A 19,099-nucleotide genomic window follows, 5' to 3' on the forward strand; every position below is an offset into this window, starting at 1 on the left:
CTGAAGTTTAGTATGCAATCATCAGAAATGAAAAATAATATCATTATCATATGTAAATAATGTGATATATGGTAGCGAAAAAAAAAATTCATAGATAATTGTATTCAAATCACGCTGTGCAAAAAACGGTCAAAGCTAACGAGTTAATTTTTTTTTCGTTGTATTGTACACTAAATTTCAATCCTTTTGATATATAATACATAGTAAAACAATGAAAGCAACACCGGAAAAATATTATCACAAAATGATGTACGAATTCGTAACGCGCGGACGTAAAAAATGTTATTTTCAAAAAATTCACCGTAATTCTAAATATTGTTCTGGAGACTTCCAATTTGTTTCAAAATTAAGACAAATGATTGAATATTACGATACTGTAAGAGTTTTAGATTAGAATTGCAGATTTCGACCATTTCGGACGAGTTAAATTTGACCGAATGTCGAAATTTTTATATATATATTTTTTTATATGCACATATTTCAGAGATGGAAAAAGCTACAACCTTCAATTATTTTTTATTGTATTCTTCATGAATTTGCGCACATTTTGATAAATGAAACTCTATAAAAAGGCTAATATGAAAAGGAGCAAATATTAGGATAATGCGATGTACGTATTTCGGAGACTTACGGCCGCGAATCGGCGCGTGAGTGAAGGTAAATATATTTTCAAAAATTCACCATGAATCACAATATTGTTTTACAGACTTCAAATTTGTTTCAAAATGAAGAAAAATGACTGAATATTACTAGGCCGTAAGATTTTTAGCTTACATTTGCGTTTTTCAACTATTTCGGTAGAGTAAATTTGACCGAACGTGGTTTTTTTCTATTTATCGTGATTTATATGCAAATATTTCGAATAAAGAGGAAAGCTACAACCTTCAATCATTTTTAGTTGTATTTTACATGAAATTGCGCACATTTTCATATATAAAAACTTTATGTAACAGCTAATTTTAAATGGTGCAAACATTTCGACAATCGCACAAAAAAATTCTGATTTTTTCGGAAGAGTTACCGCGCGAACGTAAGGAAAATTTTTTTTTTTTTTTTCATAAATTCACCATAAATCGAAATATTGTGCTAGAAACTTCCAAGTCATTTCAAAATGAAGTTAAATGATTGAATATTACTAGAATATAGAGTTTTAGCTTACAATTGCGTTTTTCGACCATTTCGGTAGAGTCAAAGTTGACAGAAAGTTGAAATTTTTGCACTTAAATGTCATTTATATGAAAATATTTCGAAACTGATAAAAGCTACAACCATGGGTTGTTTTTTGTTGTATTGTGCATGAAATTGCGCACATTTCCATATTAAAATAAAACTTTATGTAATGGAAAATTTAAAATGGTGCAAAAACCATTAGGACAATCGCAGATTCAAAAAAATTTATCGGAAGAGTTATCGCACGAACGTGAGGAAAAAAAGTTTTTTTCATAAATTCACCATAAATCGAAATATTGTGCTAGAGACGTCCAATTTGTTGCAAAATGAGGCAAAGGATTGAATATTACATAATATAAGAATTTTAGCTTAAAATTGCGTTTCTCGACCATTTCTGTACAGTCAAAGTTGAACCGAAGGTTGAAATTTTGGCACTTATCATTATTTATATGAAAATATTTCAAAACTGATAAAAGCTACAATCATGCGTATTTTTTTGTTGTATTTTACATGAAATTGCGCACATTTTCATATATAATACTTCATGTAAAGGATAATTTAAAATGGTGCAAAAATTATGTCAAAGTGACGAAATAATTTCAGAGATGTGTCACTGATACTTTTTAGTGCGATAAGAAAGAAATTCGCGCTTGCGCGCCTGCGTAGCGATTGTAAACAAAACAACGCCTTGATCCGTGAACTCCCAGCATCCCCCAAGGCGCGTGATACAAAAGTTTTCGGCTGGTAGGCCTATAAGTATTTTTCCGCGAATTTTTAAAAAAACTTTTTTGAGCCAACGTATGATATGTCTAATCGGCATACAGGAGACATTTTGACTCGACGTTTAATACGTCCAATCGGCGTAAGAGGGTTAACAGTAAAAGAAAAAATAAATTTAATTTCTTCGTTTCAAAAACACCTACAAAGCAAAATCATCAAATGAAAACCTACAATGTCTACAATTAATTTATAAAACAAGACAGGATATTCCATAGAGTAAGGAGCAACAAAACTTGAAAAATGAACTACGCACACTATTTTCATCAGGTCAATGATCTTGAAACATGTACATCTAGTTATTGCTTAACCAGCTCTTATGATAAATTTTATGATAAAAATACAATCATAAAATGGGTTATATCCAACCATAAGAAATGCCACTGGAGCATGAAATAGCATACAGAAATGGAGTCTATTTACCAATAAAATTTCAGTAAATATTGGTCTTTCCTGATGAATGTATCAAATCTCCAACATTAAATTACATATATCTTTACTACTGAGATTCCTTTCAAATTTAAATATATAGTGTATTTTTGTACAATAAGCACATCATGCTGAAGATAATACTTAGGACAAAAGGAGACCTTGCTACTAATATACTACTACCAGTAATGCTACCATTATTATTAATAAGTTTAACCAGGCGGCCCACGATTAGCGGCGCAATCACTTAGCGTCAAATCGGTTTTACGGAGGTCATCAAAAATATTCATTAAAAAAAAAAGTATTTTAAGGTATTTTTACGGCACAATTTTTGGTTAACAGCAACGCAAGCGCCGTTATGCCTAAAGAGTACATACACTTGTAGAAATACCGTTCAGACCATAGTAAAGGTTATGCAAATGATATTAAAAAATTTTATTGAGAGTTATTACATAGGTATTAGAGTAAACTATATGCCCATGATGCTGCTCTATGCCACCGCCTAATGCTCTTCCAAAAATATAGTTTAAAAAGTGCAAATTTAGCAATCAATGTGTCGACTTATAAATGTTCATGCTTTTATGTTTAAAATGTGAATGACAATATTAGGTAAAGGATATTTTTATTTCTGTACATAAATATGATACAAAGGTAGTTTTTGAAACTGCCCTCCACATTATCAAAGAGGATGTTTTTTCATGTTCATTCTTGTCTGCTGCTGCCCGCCGCTCTTCCGAAAATATCAAGTTAAAAAAGTGCAAATTTAGCGACTGATGTGTCGATTTTATAAATGTTCATGCTTTTATGTTTAAAATGTGTATGAAAATATAGTAAGTATAGGGTATTCTTATTTTTGTACATAAATATGATACAAATTAAGGCAGCTTTTGTAACTGTCCTCTGCGTTATAAGAGGATGTTTTTTCACATTCTTTTATGTTTAAAATGTGTAAGAAAAATGTACTGCAGGGTATTTTTTTAAATTTTTGTACATAACTATGATACAGTGGCAGTACACATGTCCATTTGAAGTCTTTGTAACAGCCCTTCACATGATGAAGAGAATAGGTTGTTCAGTTGCACCCGAATAATAAAATTTTTATTTATATCATTGAATCACGTTTTTATAACAAATTAAATTTATAATTGTTGCATAAATTGATTTTAAGACAAAACTTGCGTATACATTCATTTTTGCAACACTGCAATTTGTTTGTTTTTTCCATGGGATGGAAGTACAAAATAAACTGCAACTCGGTTGATTTTTTGCTTTGTTACACGAGCAAAAAATTGAGGTATGACCATATGAGCTTGAGATGCCACTGCTACATAGATGGCATAGTGATGAAAATTAAGATAAGAAAAGAAGAAAAAGCAAATATGCATCTTTTCCATATATCTTTTAAAAAGTTATGCATTACTTCACTGTATCCAATAATATTGTATGTATTCTCGTATTATTGTATCATAAAATATACTACAGTGGTACCTCGAGATACGAAAGGCTCAACTTACGAAAAACTCGAGATACACGAAAAACTCGAGATACGAAAGCCAATGCGAAAAAATTAACGGCTCTACATACGAAAAGTTTTCGAGATACGAAAGGTTTCTGTAAGTCTGAGATTCGCCTGATAACAATTTTGAAACTCACGCCGCGCACCGCCATCTTAGTTCTAGTAGACTCGCCACCATCCTCCTGCTCTCCCATTGGTTCCTGATGCTAGCCACGCCATGAGATACTTTCTTCCTATTGGACAGCATCCCTCCCATCATGGATCTTATCCTAACTCAGCCACTTCGTACCAGAATCTTTATCGTACGCACGCGGCATTCGTTCGGTCCAACGATTTCATTTAGTAACGTAAATTCGTTAGTGATTTCGTTGTGCTACTTTATCGTGTTGTGTGAGAACCTAATTAGTATACGTACTACATAACTTAATTACGTACAGTATAGTCATGGGTCCCAAGAAAGTTGCTGAAGTTCACAGAAAGAAGAGAATGCTTTCTATGGAGACAAAAATGGAGATGATAATAAAGTATGAAGCTGGCTTGCTGTTGAGTGTGATTGCTAAGGAATCCGTCGACGATAGGCACCATCCTTAAGCAGAAGGAAGCCATCAAAGCAGCTACACCTTCCAAGGGCGTGACTATTTTGTCCAACAAGAGGAGCCATGTGCATAATGAAATGGAAAGGCTGCTTCTTGTATGGATTGAGGACAAAGAAATCGATGGCAATACGATAACTGAGACGGCAATCTGCCAGAAGGCCAGCGCTATTTTCGGCGATTTGATTGCCCAAGCCGAGGACGACGGCGGAGAGGGGACATCAACGGCAACTCCAGAGTTCAAGGCTTCTCATGGGTGGTTCAATAAATTCCATAAACACACTGGCATCCATTCGGTGGTGAAGAAATTGAAATTACGTAAAGTATAAAAAAGTAAAAAGAAATGTAAAAATAAAAAAAAAATAAAAAATAAATTTTATTTTAAGTTTTTTGTAAAGTTAAGTGTTACAGTTTTGTTAATGTGTTTTGTAAAGTTTAGTTTGTTTTTCTGACATTTTTTTATGTGTTTCGTAAAGTTAAGTGTACATATCTGCCGTTTGTCCTCCTACTCTGCCGCCACTTTTTCGTAGAGAGCCTCACTCGAAAAGGTAAGCTTCCACAATTTTAACGTACAGTATTTCTTGTATACCATGAACACTAATACACTTTATTTTTACAGGTTATTTTGCATTTTGTTATTAATTTAGGTATTGAATGTCCAAAATTGTTGTAGTATTTCATTGTTTTATAGGTCAATTTAGCTTTATTATAATTTGGGGATGGGTGTTTTTGGAGGGCTTGGAACGGATTAGCCATTTTACATGTAAAATGTGGTCCAAGATACGAAAACCTCATGATACGAAGGGCGCCTCGGAACAGATTAATTTTGTGTCTCGAGGTACTACTGTACTAACATAGCGGTCAATGTTTTGGTTTGGAAATCAGCTGATGGCAAATACGAGTTTGCTTCGCCACATTCAACTCAATTCTGAGCAAATTTTCTTGCTTTTAGTTAGCATGAACAAATATCTAGATCTAATTTTGAACTAAATTTTTTTTCTTTGTTAACAGATTACATTGGCGGCATGTTTATCGAGTAAAAAATTATGTAATTCAATTCACAATTTTCCTTTAAGTCATCGTAATGCAAACTTACATTATCTTTTATCGGTGTGAAACCAACAGTAAAATGTGTTCTTTCAAGCACAGTAGTTTAGATTAAAATGATTTTATATCAATTTTATCTACAGTTATGTTTGATGGCATACATTTACTGGAGTTTTATCCTTGTTGCCGATGCACGATAATGGTCATTAGCAGCTTTAACAGTTTCCTCAGCTTTAGCTACAACTAGGTTTAAATTTAACAGTATATTCCCTATTGATCTTTGATCTATAGCAAATAACATTATTGCATTAAGATATCTCAGTCCTATTCTACATAACCTCATTTATAACAACTATGGTAATTGTTTACTATAGTACGATGGCTGAAATACAAGCCAAACAGATGTTGTTGTTATCCAATTCGGTTGTACTTAAAAAAAAAGTTGTTTCTCGTTCAGTTGTTCATGGCTGTACATGTTTACACAACAAATATAACGTTAAAACCATACTTTCATCAATCTCTTTTGCGGTTTTTAAACTTCCTTAACTAGAAGATGGGATAAAGTTAGGCTACTGTAATTTGGTCTCTCTCGTAAAATCGGATTATCATAAGAGGAATTATCATAACTTGAACAATATAGCTACCTGTACACTGTATAAAATATTATATCGTTACATACTCTTTCAACTGTTTTTATACAATATTTGTTATTTAGAAATGTATTTTCCTTTTTAATAACATGAAACATAAAAATATTGGGGTGGCATTTTGAGGGTTGGAATGGATTAAGGGCATTCTAAGGATTTTCAATGGGGGAAATTGATTTGATATGCGAGGAAATTGAGCTACAAGCTCAGCCATGGAACGAATCAAACTTGTAAGTCAAGGTACCACTGTACAAGGATTATACTTCACCAGACACCCAAAGGATTGAAGGTAGGCTTTTTTTCACTTTACAGTATTTATAATACTATAATGTACTGTACAGTACTACTGTAACAGTAAATTCTATACTATACTGCATAAATATAATTTTACTTATTGCGCCTTTGCGGGATTACAGCACTGTTGACTGGTCTAGGGCGCTGTTAACAGGTCTAGTGCTCTTAGAGAAGGTGTGCGGCGGCTGTAGACTTTAAAATAGCTTAGCACTGAAAATTGAAAATTGCTCAGCGTCGGCGGCCAGGAACGGGACCCCTGCCACTAACCAAGGGCCGCCTGTTATACAAAAATTTTTTACAAAGAATTACCTTAAAATCAATATGGTTATCCCTATTTTCATCGAAGGCATTAAAAACTCCTTTGGCCAACATTGGAGGCAGAGGCGGGGAAATGAGAGGAACAAGAGTTTCAGGATCCAACTTCCCTGTTGGTGAGGAACCTTTCAAGTTCCAGTAGTCGCTTCTTCAATTCTAATATTGTCCTCTCCTCAACTGGAATATAAAAATAAAAAAAAATATCTTCAGGACCTTATAAACATGGCAATAAATCTTTATAGCAAGTTTCACATTTTGTACACTTAAGCATATATTTTATAACTCCTTTACTGGTGGTCTAGGTAGACACACAAACGTCTAAATCTAAAACAGAGTTTTACTTTAGATGAAATTTGGGTATCTGCCTTCTCTACTGATGATACATGAATAAATTTTTAAAATAAGACACAGTCTAACTTATCTTAAAATATTCTAAAAATTACCTCAATTTAAGAGGACTTTTCTCCTCCAATCTCTTCATATTCATCAAGTGTATAATAAAAAAATCAATTTTTGGTGTATAAACTTGGCCCTGTGAAATAACTGTTAACAAATAATACAGGCAGAGAAAGACTGCAAACACACAAAGATGTAGCTACTCTACAAGAATTAATAGTGTTACTTTACCTGACATTTACTGAATATTATATATAAAATGGTTTTATAGAATGTATAGATAATAGAATTTAGGCCTATGGCCAAATGCTGGGATTATGTGGTCACTCAGAGCTGAAAGGGAAACTGATCTAGTGTAAAATGGTTTGAAAAGTGTAAACAAGAGGAAAACCGTCTTTAGTACACTGCATGAGGTGCACTGATGGCATTACCTTCCTACAGTGAAAATGGTTTTATAAAACAAGCCGCTAATACTGAGCTGATTTACATTCTTTCTACTGGAAGTTAAAATGCAAAAATTCCAACATAAGCAACGTTCAAGTTTAGTGTCTAGAACACTTATCAAACCAGACATTCCCATGACTTGACTGAATGGCAAATGGTTGGTATTAATACTAATATACTCAAGCAAAGAAAAAATTACTGACAGCACCCTAAATATTATACTTTAACCTTCAACATCTCACAAAGGAAAAGGGAAAAAAATGAACAATTCCTCCAAAACCTAAGTATGATCACAATAACTCATAACACTGCACAACAAAAGGATATGGAAATGCATATACAAACTCTTAAAAAACTATGATTTCTTATACTGTACAAGAAATTAACAAAAACATGACCCCATCAGTATTGCAGGAAAGCCACCAAGGAAATCTCAATTAAGTTTTCTTAAAATCGGCAAAGAAATGAGAAATATCAAGAGAGAAAACCAATTTTAAGACATAATTGCCATTAATACTAGCACAATTTCAGTTCCTCACAAGACTGTTCAATGTTCGCATTGATCACAAAATGTTATTGTCATGATACAATACAGTTTTATGCATACTTACCTGGCAGATATATACTTAGCTATAGACTCCATCGTCCCCGATAGAAATTCGAATTTCGCGGAACACTCTACAGGTAGGTCAGGTGATCTACCGCCCCGCCGCTGGTAGCGGGAATAGGAATCATTCCCGTTTTCTAAGACAGATTTTCTCTTCCACCTGTCTCCTGAGGGGAGGTCGGGTGGGCCATTAACCGTATATATCTGCCAGGTAAGTATGCATAAAACTTTATTGTATCATGACAATAACCTTTTTATGCATTCAACTTACCTGTCAGATATATACTTAAATGATTGGCACCTTTGGCGGAGGGTAAGAGACAGCTTATTTACTGAATAGACAGGAAACAACATGTGTTGTAGGTAATAAAAATAAAAAACCTTGATTCCTACCTGTGTTAGCGAAAGACTTCATGGCTACTGCCTAGAAGCCTGTATCGCTTCAAGAGCCTCAGCGAGGTAGTGACCTCATGCTAAGAGTTCTTGATGGTCTGTTACAGGGGTCTTACCCACTTACGCGACAGAACCTTAGGATCTTTGTCAATGGGGTCCTATCCACTTACATGACAAAACACCTTGCCTATTGGCATGATCATAGAGCACGACACTAATCCCGATCACCTGATCCTAATAGGGGTTAGTACTAAGATTGAAAGGAGTCATCCCCGAACATCCTTTCAAGCAAACCCACAACTCAACAACAATATTACAAATAATCATTAAAAACATAAAAAACAAAATTAAGGATCAGCATCTGCTCCATTTCCCAGCATAGTATCCGCTGATACATAAGGTCCAAGAGAAAAACATTTTTCGTATGTACTCTAACATCCTTTAAATAGTGGGATGCAAATACCGATTTGCACCTCCAATAAGTTGCTGCTAAAATGTTTCTCATGGACATATTCTTAGTGAAAGAAAGGGAAGTTGCCACAGCCCGGACTTCGTGAGCTTTTACTCTCAGCAGCTTTAAAGAGTTCTCTTGGCAATTCCTGTGAGCTTCGGTAATCACATTTCTGACAAAGAACGCCAGTGCATTCTTTGACATAGGTCTTTTGGGGTTTCTTACCGAACACCAAAGACTTTGTCGACATCCCTGAAGCTGTCTCTTCTTTTTTAAATAGAACTTTAAGGTCCTGACTGGGCAAAGGGACCGATCCAACTCTCTACCTACTAGAGAAGAGTGTCCCTTGACTTCAAAACTTCTAGGCCATGGTTTAGAAGGGTTTTCATTCTTTGCTAGGAATAGATCCTGGAAAGAAATAACAGCCGAGTCTTTTTAAATCCCACCGAGAGTCCAAAGCATGTAATTCACTGATCCTCTTAGCAGTTGTGAGGGCCAACAGGAATATGCATTTACTAGTAAGATCTCTGAATGAGATTTTATCTGGAGGTTCGAACCTGTCCGAAATCAAGAATTTTAGGACTACGTCAAGGTTCCAACTCGGGGGAATAGAAGATCTCAATTTAGTAGTCTCGAAAGACCTGATGAGATCATGAAGATCCTTATTATTTTCCAAATTCAGTCCTCTGTTTCTAAAAACAGCTGAGAGCATGCTCTTATATCCCTTGATAGTGGATACAGCCAATTTCGACTCTTCTCTTAAGAAGAGGAGAAAATCCGCGATTTCGGTCACAGAGGTATTGGAAGAGGACAGCTTCTTCGACCTACACCATCTACGGAAAACTTCCCACTTCGATTGGTAGACCCGCAAGGTAGAGGCTCTGCGGCCTCTAGCAATTGCAGTTGCAACTTTCTTTGAAAAGCCTCTCGCTCTGACCAGTCTTTTGATAGTCGAAAGGCAGTCAGGGAGAGTTTACTTTGGATGTTTTGTGGAACCTCTCAAAGTGGGGTTGTCTGAGCAGATCTGTCCTGTTTGGTAGAGATCTGGGGAAGTCCACCGTCCATTCAGTACCTCTGTGAACCAGTTTCGGGGAAGGCCAGAAGGGAGCAATTAGAATTAGTCTTGTTCCCTCCGATGCCACAAACTTTCTTAGTACTTCCCCCAGCAATTTGAATGGGGGAAAGGCGTAGGCGTCTATGCCTGACCAATCCATGAGGAAAGCATCGATCGCCGTGGCTCTGGGATCTTCTTCTAGAGAGCAGAAGTTGTCTATCTTCCTGGAGAGGAACGTGGCAAACAGGTCAATCTGGGGGTCCTTTCCCAGAGGGATCACATTTGTCTGCAGAGCTTCTTGAGTGGAGCATCCACTTTCTTTGGGTCGGGAGTACCTGGTTCTTTCTGCTCAACCTGTCTGCCCTTAGGTTTTTTACCCCTTGAACAAACCTTGTCCGCAGAATTATGCCCGTTCCTCTGTCCAGGTTAATAGATCTCTCGGTATTTCGTACAGTGAGAAAGAGTGAGTGCCCCCTTGATTCCGGATGTAAGCCAGAGCTGTGGTATTGTCGGAATTGACTTGAACTACCGCCACTCCTCTGACTTCCGCTTCGAAGTATTCCAGGGCTAGATGAATCGCCAGGAGGTTCCTTCGCATTGATGTGCATGTGTAGCCTGTTCTTTGGTCCAGGTACCCGCCACTTCCTTTGGACCCAGTGTTGCTCCCAACTGTTTCCGAGGCATCGGAAAACAACACTCGGTGAGGGTTTCCGAATCAAGAGGGACACCCCTTCGTTCTTTATTAATGGGGTTAACCACCACTTCAGGTTGGATTTTATCCCTGTTGAATGGGAAAACAGTCTGACAGGTCTCCTGTCTTTTGACTCCCACATTTGTCTGAGATAAAACTGCAGAGGTCTGAGATTTAATCTCCCTAGGGAAATGAACTGCTCTAACGAGGAAAGGGTGCCCCAGCAGACTGAGCCATTCCCTCGCCGAGGTCCGTTCTTTCCCTAAGAAGTTCGAGATTTTTTCTAAGCCTCGAGCAATTCTTCTTGCGATGGACACACCCGAAAACCCCGAGAATCCATCTGTATCCCAGATAGACTATGTTCTGTCTGGGATCAATTGTGATTTCTCGAGGTTCACGAGTAGTCCCAGAGATTTTGTCAACTCCAAAGTCTTCTCCAAGTCCTTCAAGCACTGTAGTTCCGATTTTGTGTCTCTTATTAGCCAATCGTCTAGATAAAGGGATATATTTATCCCTTCTAGATGTAGCCATCTCGCAACATTCGTCATTAGTCTCGTGAACACTTGAGGGGCCGTAGACAGGCCGAAACATAGGGCTCTGAATTGGAATACTTTTCCCTGCATCATGAATCGAAGATATTTCTTCGATGATGGATGCAGGGGGACATGAAAGTAAGCATCCTGTAGATCTAAGGAGACCATCCAATCTCCTGGACGAAGAGCCGCAAGAACCGATTTCGATGTTTCCATAGAGAACTTTGTGTTCTCTACAAATCCGTTCAACGCGCTCAACATCCAGGACCGGTCTCCACCATTCCCGAGGATTTCTGAACCAGAAAAAAGACGGTTGTAGAATCCTCGGGAATGCGGATCCCGAAACCAACTTCGATGGGCCTTTTTGCCTTTTTGCAAATCTGTTCTACCAGTTGCAATAATGCTTCTTTCTTCTTTGGCAGGGCTCCCTGTATTGGGATGACAGTTCCCTCGGGATCGTTGTCAAGGGAGGCCTGTCTCGAAAGGGGATCATATATCCCTTCGTTACCACTGAAAGGGACCATCTTTCTGCCTCTCTCAGAGTCCATTCTTCGGAAAATTTCCGAAGTCTGGCTCCTACCGGTGCTTGAAGGACTGGTGTCTCATTTTGTTTTCTTGATAGGTCTGAATGAAGACCTACCTCTCTTCTGTATTCCTTCGTCTTCTTAAAGGAGGGTCCGGTCCGGAAGAGGAGTCTACCCTCGAAAGGGCTGTTGAGGAGTACGATTCTCTCTCTTTACAGGAACCGAGGTCCTTGATTTCTTTGCAGATTGGGCCAAGAGATCTTGCGTGGCCTTTTCTGTCAAAGAATGAGATATGTCCTTCACTAGTTGTGCAGGAAACAATTGGTCCGAAAGAGGAGCATAAAGAAGAGATGACCACTGAATAGGAGTAACTGCTTTTGTCAGAAAGGAACTAAATAAGACTCTCTTCTTCAGAATTCCAGTTCCAAAAAGCGAGGCCACCTCTCCTGATCCATCTTGAACCGCTTTGTCCATGCAGGACAGTACACTATAAAGGACTTCTGGGCTAAGAGATTCATTCTCTTGAGTCTTCTTGGCCAACACCCCAAGGGACCAGTCTAAGAAGTTAAAAACTTCTAAGACATTAAACAATCCCTTGAGGAGATGGTCCATCTCAGAAGTCCCCCATGTGATCTTTGCCGATGACAAGGCTTGTCTCCTTGAAGAGTCCACCAGATTCGAAAAATCTGCTTCGGCAGTGGTAGGGAGAGCTAGACCCAGTGATTCGCCCGTCTCGTACCAGATTCCCTTCTTTCCTGAAAGTTTGGAAGGAGGGCAGGCAAAGACGGTCTTCCCCGCCTTCTCCTTGGATTTAAACCAATTTCCTACGAATCAGAGAGCCTTATTCATAGAAATGGTTGGCTTCATCTTAATGAAAGATGATGACTTCGAGACCTTAGTACTTGTAAACAAAGACCTCGGAGAAGGAGGGGCAGTAGGGCTTAAAGAGTCCCCAAACTCTTGAAGTAAGAGGGCTGCCAGCGTCTTATAATCTGACAAGCCTGGAGCCGAGTGATCTTCCGACTCCGAAACTTCTTCCAAATCCAATTCCATTTCCGAAGAGGATTGTTTATTTTCAATAGGAGATGGGTCTCTTGCAACATCTGCCCCACTCTCGCAAGAACGACGACCGCCTGTGCGGCAACTTGCGTCCCTACGAAAGATAGGTTGATCCTGCAACACGACCTTATCCTTCTCCTGGCAAGAGCGACGGCCGCCTGTGTGGCACCTTTCTCTCCTGTCAGAGGAAGGATGTCCTCTCCTATCTCTTTCCCACGAACCACCCATATCCTGACAAGGGCTACGGCCGCCTGTGCGGCACCTAGAGTCCCTGTCAGGTAAAGGCTTATCCTTCTGAAAGCTAGACAAATCCTCCTGGTCTAACTGTCTTTTGGAAGAAGTCCGTACATTCTGGCGCCTGGATGGCGCTTCTGGCTCATTGCGCTCGGTTGGCGCTCGTGGCTCATTGCGCCAGGTTGGCGCTCGTGGCTCCTTGCGCTTCTGGCGTATTTCAGCAGGGTGGCGCTTCTGGCGCATTGCGCAGGCCTGGCGCTTCTGGCGCATCTGACGCTTTCTGGCTCATATGGAGCTTCTAGCGCATCTGGCGCAATGCGCCAGGTTGGCGCTTTTGGCGCATTCTTCATACTCATCCAAGTAGAATCCACAACTTTTACGTTAGATTCTTCTTTCCTTCCCTTAGTTCTCTTTATCGGAAGGAAAGAGTCCTTTTTTCTGGGAGTCTCCTTCGTAAAAACTCCTACTAAAGCGGAGAGCTGCTCCTGTACATTAGTAGAATTTTTGCAGCAGCAATTCTTTTTCCTTTCCCGATTCAGGCGAAGGAGGTCTAGAAGAGGAGGGGACTTCCGATTTGCGTTTAGGCATTAATTTGGTTTTCTTCCTTTCGCATGGAGATCCATCGGAGAAAAGCTCAGGGCTTGAATTCAAAGTTGGAGCCTTCCAACTCCTTTTTAAGGGGCGTGACAGTTCATCAGAGCTCCAGCCCCTTACATTAGGTGAAGAATCTGAAGACGAAAAACACTACTGTTTTAGGATACTTTTTCGATAGCGATCCTTGGCAGTTCGGGTCGTCACAGAATCTGCCGAGGGGACGCCTGATCGGTGGGGATTCTCCATAACCTCCGTAAGGCTTTTGACATTCCTTCTCCTCTAGGCCTGTGAGCTTGGAAGAGGTCTAGGCCTGGGAGCGAAATGAAGCCGATCAGACGCACCCTCCACTGCACTAAGGACACTTAAATCACTATCACTGTGCTTACCTTGTAACGTTAGCATTTGACGTTCCATCCTTTGCAGTGCAGCTTTAAGATCTGCAATTTCCGTTGCTGAATTTGCAGTCTTAGTACAAGAGGAAGAAGATACAGGTTTAGGTTAGGTGTTTTTAATTAATTTAATTGACTCGTTAGAACAAGACCTACTTAAGCTTCTGGAGGAAGCCTTCCTAGCCCTATCCATATCCAATTTCCTTAAATAGGAATTTAAATTCTTCCATTCTTCCTCATTCAAACCTATACATTCATCACAGGTGTTAGATATTGAGCATTCATTCATTCTACACCCCTTACAAACTGTGAGGATCTACCGAAGCTTTCGGTAGCCTCACCATGCATCCCTCATTTACACACTGTCTTCTAACCGTAAAGCTAGAATCCGACATTGTGAGAAAAATCCAAAAACCAAGTCCAAATAACAGTCCACGAAAGAGTATGCCAAACCAAAGATCCAATATGTCACCAAAATAACCGGCTTAGAAGATCAATAGCGATGAAAAAACACGAAAATCAAATCAGGAGTAACAACAACAATGTTGCTGTCACGGCCGATAGAGAAAATCTGTCTTAGAAAACAGGAATGATTCCTATTCCCGCCACCAGCGGCGGGGTGGTAGATCACCTGACCTACCTGTAGAGTGTGCCGCGAAATTCGAATTTCTATCGGGGACGACGGAGTCTATAGCTAAGTATATATCTGACAGGTAAGTTAAATGCATAAAAATATTCATTTTATGTGCACTTTGAGCAATTTTATGTGATTGTACATAACTACCTTCTCAAACTGAAAGGAATGGTACTGAAGGTAGGATGCACAAACAAAATAAATTTGATAAGATACTACTGTAAATACGATATTTTTACAATAAAAGGAGATTTTATATATACTTACCTAGTGATTACTTAGCTAAGAGTTTCTACTCGATGGCAGCTGAAATTATGAAAACTAGTGGTAGCGATAGTCTTTTGTTTACGTAGGTGAATAGCCCTCCCCCACTTTCGAGGTAAGAGAGGAACAACTATAAAGCCCAGAGACCAATTTTGTTTATGCCCTAAGCCCTAGTCCATGTGAGGGAAGGCGGGTGGGCTTTGTTCGTAATTACTGTAAAGTAATTTAATGTATTTAAATATATAAGAGAATTGAAAGATAATGGGCTAGCATTTAAACAAATGCTTGTTGTTCCTTACCTGTTGAGAGAACTGCTGCAGGTAGATACTGCCTCTGATTGGCGTTCATCTCAACATAGTGGCAGCGTGGCAGTATAGCCAGGATCACCTCTACTGTAGTAGGTACTACGCAGCAAAGGAGTACTCCGAACACCAATGAAGTATATACATGTTCTTGTGATGATGGAATTAACCAATCACCAATAACACTTACAAGATTGCCCCTGCCCAGGGTGCAATACAAACACAAGACCATATACAAACTATTTACCTACACTAATGTTAAATTAGACAAAAATTGACCACCACCACCCTACCACCACTAACTCTAAGTCTAAGAAATGGTGGGCACCCCTAGTACATTGTAACCCCCAGCTCCCCAAAGACTCAACACCCTAGACCAGGCAAAGAGAAAAATTTAGCAGGGAATGCTTTCTACACTTCCTCACCAAACACCTCATCAGCAATGGACAGCGGCACTAGAGTACTGCACTTTTCATAAACAGTCTCTACATCACTTAAATAATGTGTTGCGAATACCGATCTGCATTTCCAGTACATGCACTGTAAAATAGATGCAAGGGAGAGATTACATTTGAACACTACTGATGTAGCAACTGATCTAATGTCACGTGTTCAGACCCTCAGAACCGGCAAGACATCCGCCCCAATCTGAGATTGAGCCTCCACAATTAAATCTCTCAAAAAGAACAAAATCTCATTCTTGGATAAAGGTCTTGAAGGGTTTTTTACATAGCACCATAAATCACCTGTCGGCCCTCTTATCTGTTCTATCAAGATAATATCTGAGAGCTCTCACTGGGCATAGAGCTCTCTCATCTTCCGTCCCCAGAATCTCCATTACACTTTTGATGGTAAACAACTGAGGCCAGGGGCATGTTGGGTTTTCATTTTTAGCTAAAAAGTTAAGATGAAGAGAGCAAACTACATCTCCATTAAATTATTATTATTATAAAATAGTTTAACCAGACCACTGAGCTGACTTTCAGCTCTCATAGGGCTGCCCCGAAGGATTACATTAAATGCCAGGTCTAGGCCAAAGGCCAGGAACTGGGACCAAACAGGTCATGCAGTATAATAAATAATAAATTAAAATAAATTAAAAAAAACCCATAGGGGCAGAAATTTTCATACTAGAACTAGAACAGACAATAAATACATTTACTCACATTTCAATACATACTTACTAAAAAGGTGTATTAAAATTAACAACAGGTCAAGAAACTCTTAAAAATTTGATCTAAAATTCATTAATTGCTCTGAGGTTTTTTTATTTTTATTATATACTACTTATTTTTATATTTTATTAAGTCTGAGTTCCTTGGAAACAGATCCTTTTGTCCATTGCTTATCTCACTCACTCTCTCAGCCGTAGCCAGAGCCACTAAAAACAATGTTTTTCTAGTAATGTCCCTCAGCGAAGATGCACGCATAGGTTCAAAGCGTGCACTCTCTAGCCACTTAAGCACTATGTTTAAGGTCTACGGGCACAAGTCTTCCTTGATAACTTACAAGTGTCAAAAGATTTGACCAAGTCAGAGACATCAGGATCTTTAGAAACGTTCACACCTCTGTCTAAAATGTCTAAACACTGACCCAAGAAACACCCTATAGCCCTGATGCAAGGACTTTCAACAATCTTAAAATACAAAAAAATCCACAACTTGCACTAAAGTTGTTTCAGAAGAAGAGATGTTGCATATTGTACACCGGTCTAAAAACAGACCACTTAGCCTGGTAGACTCTGTCCGTAGACTTACCTCTGCATCTAGCAATTGCATTCGCTGTTTCTCTACATAACACTTTTGCTCAGACAAGTTTATGATAGGCAAAACCCTGTCAGGGCCAGAGCGAATAATCCCTATGGAATCTCCTTAAATGGGATTGTCTGAGCAGACCTGGAATCATGGGAAGGAGTCTTGGAAAGTCCACTAACAGATTGAGAAGCTCCGGGAACCATTTCTGTTGTGGCCAGAATGGCACCACCAGGGTTGGACCAATTCGCATCATCACATCTCTCCCAAAGCCAATGGATCTCGAACTGGGGAACAGAATAGAGGCAGACGATTGTTCCTGGATATTGCAAACAGTGAGGGATCTCTCACTGAACACCAGATGCGATCTGATTTTCCCCTTAACTTTTCAGTCCTAAACAAGTACTAGTGTTTAATATCTCTGACAGGACATAAAGACCGTCCTTCATCTTCAGATCCCACTATATCCTCCAAGTTCTTGATAACAAAAGAGCGAGGCCAGGGGTTTGATGGGTCCTCGTTCTTTGCAAGGAACTCCTTCACATAAGAACACACTGCGTTACTCTGTGCAATACCTACTTGTTTGCTCATCGCTTGCACTTCGCTTATCCTGCCTGCTGTGGCTAAAGCGACAAGAAAAAATCTTCTTCATAAGATTTCTTAAAGAAAACACATTAAGCAGCTCGAATTGGGGACTGGAAAGCCAGTTCAGCACTACGTCCAAGTTCCAGTCGACCAAGTCCGACTTAGCTGCTTTAGAAGACTCGAAAGACTTGACCAAGTAACTGATGTTCTGGTGACAGCATTGATCTATAACCCTTAATCGTGGACGTAGACAGCTTTCTAGAGTTCTACTGGTACAAAAAAAATCTGAGATTTCAGCTATAGTGGTTTTAGAAGAAGAGATGCGATTTTGTCTATACCATTGCCTAAAGATTGCCCACTTCAATTGGTAGAGCTTTGCAGAGGAGCTTCTTCTACATCTTGCAATAGCTTCTGCCGCTCTTGGGAAAAACCTTCTGCTCTGACAAGGTTCCTGACAGTCTTAATCCTGTCAGGGTCAGCGCGGATAATATTTGGTGATACAGGTCGAAGTGGTGTTGTTTGAGCAGACGTGGACTTTGTGGAAGGAGCCTCAGGAAGTCCACTACAAGCTTTAGTAAGTCTGGGAACCATTTTTTCCTGGGCCAGAATGGAGCAATTAGTCATTGTCCCATTTTGGTGCGACTGAAGCTTGTTTATGACTTCTCTCAACATTCCGAAGGGGGAAATGCATAAACGCAGAGGCCCTGTCCAATTCAGGAGCGTAGCGTCTGTTCTCCATGCTTGTGGGTCCTTAACAGGGGAACAGAAAATCAGGAGACGATTGTTTCTTGACATGGCGAAAAGATCTATCGATGGCTTTCCCCACAACTTCCACAGATCTTGACATACTCTCATGTTCAGTGTCCATTCCGTGGACAGGACCTGTTTCAAGCGGGCTTAGTTCGTCTGATAAGATGTTCATCTTCCCCTGTACGAATGTCATGAAGAGCGAAATTTTGTGTTCGTTCCCCCAGAGGCGAAGAACTTCTGCTACTTTGTTGAGGGAAAAGAAATATGTCCCTCCCTGTTTCCTGACGTATGAAGGTGCCATGGTGTTGTCCAAGAAGATCGCCACCTTTCTTCCAGCGACTAGAGGGGGAAAAGCTTGAAGTCCCAAAAGAACCCCTTTCAACTTTTTGACATTATGTGTAGGTCCTTCTCCTGTTCTGTCCAAAGACCTGCTGTTCTCTTGTTCCCTATTAAAGATCCCCATCCTTTGTACGTCGCGTCTGAGTAGAATTCTAAGTCGGGGTTCGACTTTATGAGAGAAAAACCTTTTTGGAGTCTCTCCTGCAACAACCATCATCAAAGATCTGTTTTTATCTCTTCTGTCAAGGGAAAAACCAGCGAGTCCGGTTGAGTCTTCCAATTCCAGTTTGCTCTCAGGAAGAATTGGAGCAGTCTCA

General features: G+C 39.4%; 1 protein-coding gene across 1 annotated transcript in view; it reads right to left on the reverse strand.

Moving 5' to 3' along the window:
• LOC135205492 (ubiquitin carboxyl-terminal hydrolase 32-like) overlaps nucleotides 1–19,099 on the reverse strand; it is a gene marked incomplete in the record, with an annotated part of 352,787 nt that overhangs the window by 176,357 nt on the left and 157,331 nt on the right. Inside the window, 1 exon segment of the mRNA XM_064236209.1 lies at nucleotides 6,783–6,929. Coding sequence (XP_064092279.1) covers nucleotides 6,783–6,929 — 147 coding nt within the window.

The sequence above is a fragment of the Macrobrachium nipponense genome, chromosome 24, assembly GCF_015104395.2.
Source record: "Macrobrachium nipponense isolate FS-2020 chromosome 24, ASM1510439v2, whole genome shotgun sequence".
In the NCBI taxonomy this organism is placed as follows: Eukaryota; Metazoa; Arthropoda; class Malacostraca; order Decapoda; family Palaemonidae; genus Macrobrachium; species Macrobrachium nipponense.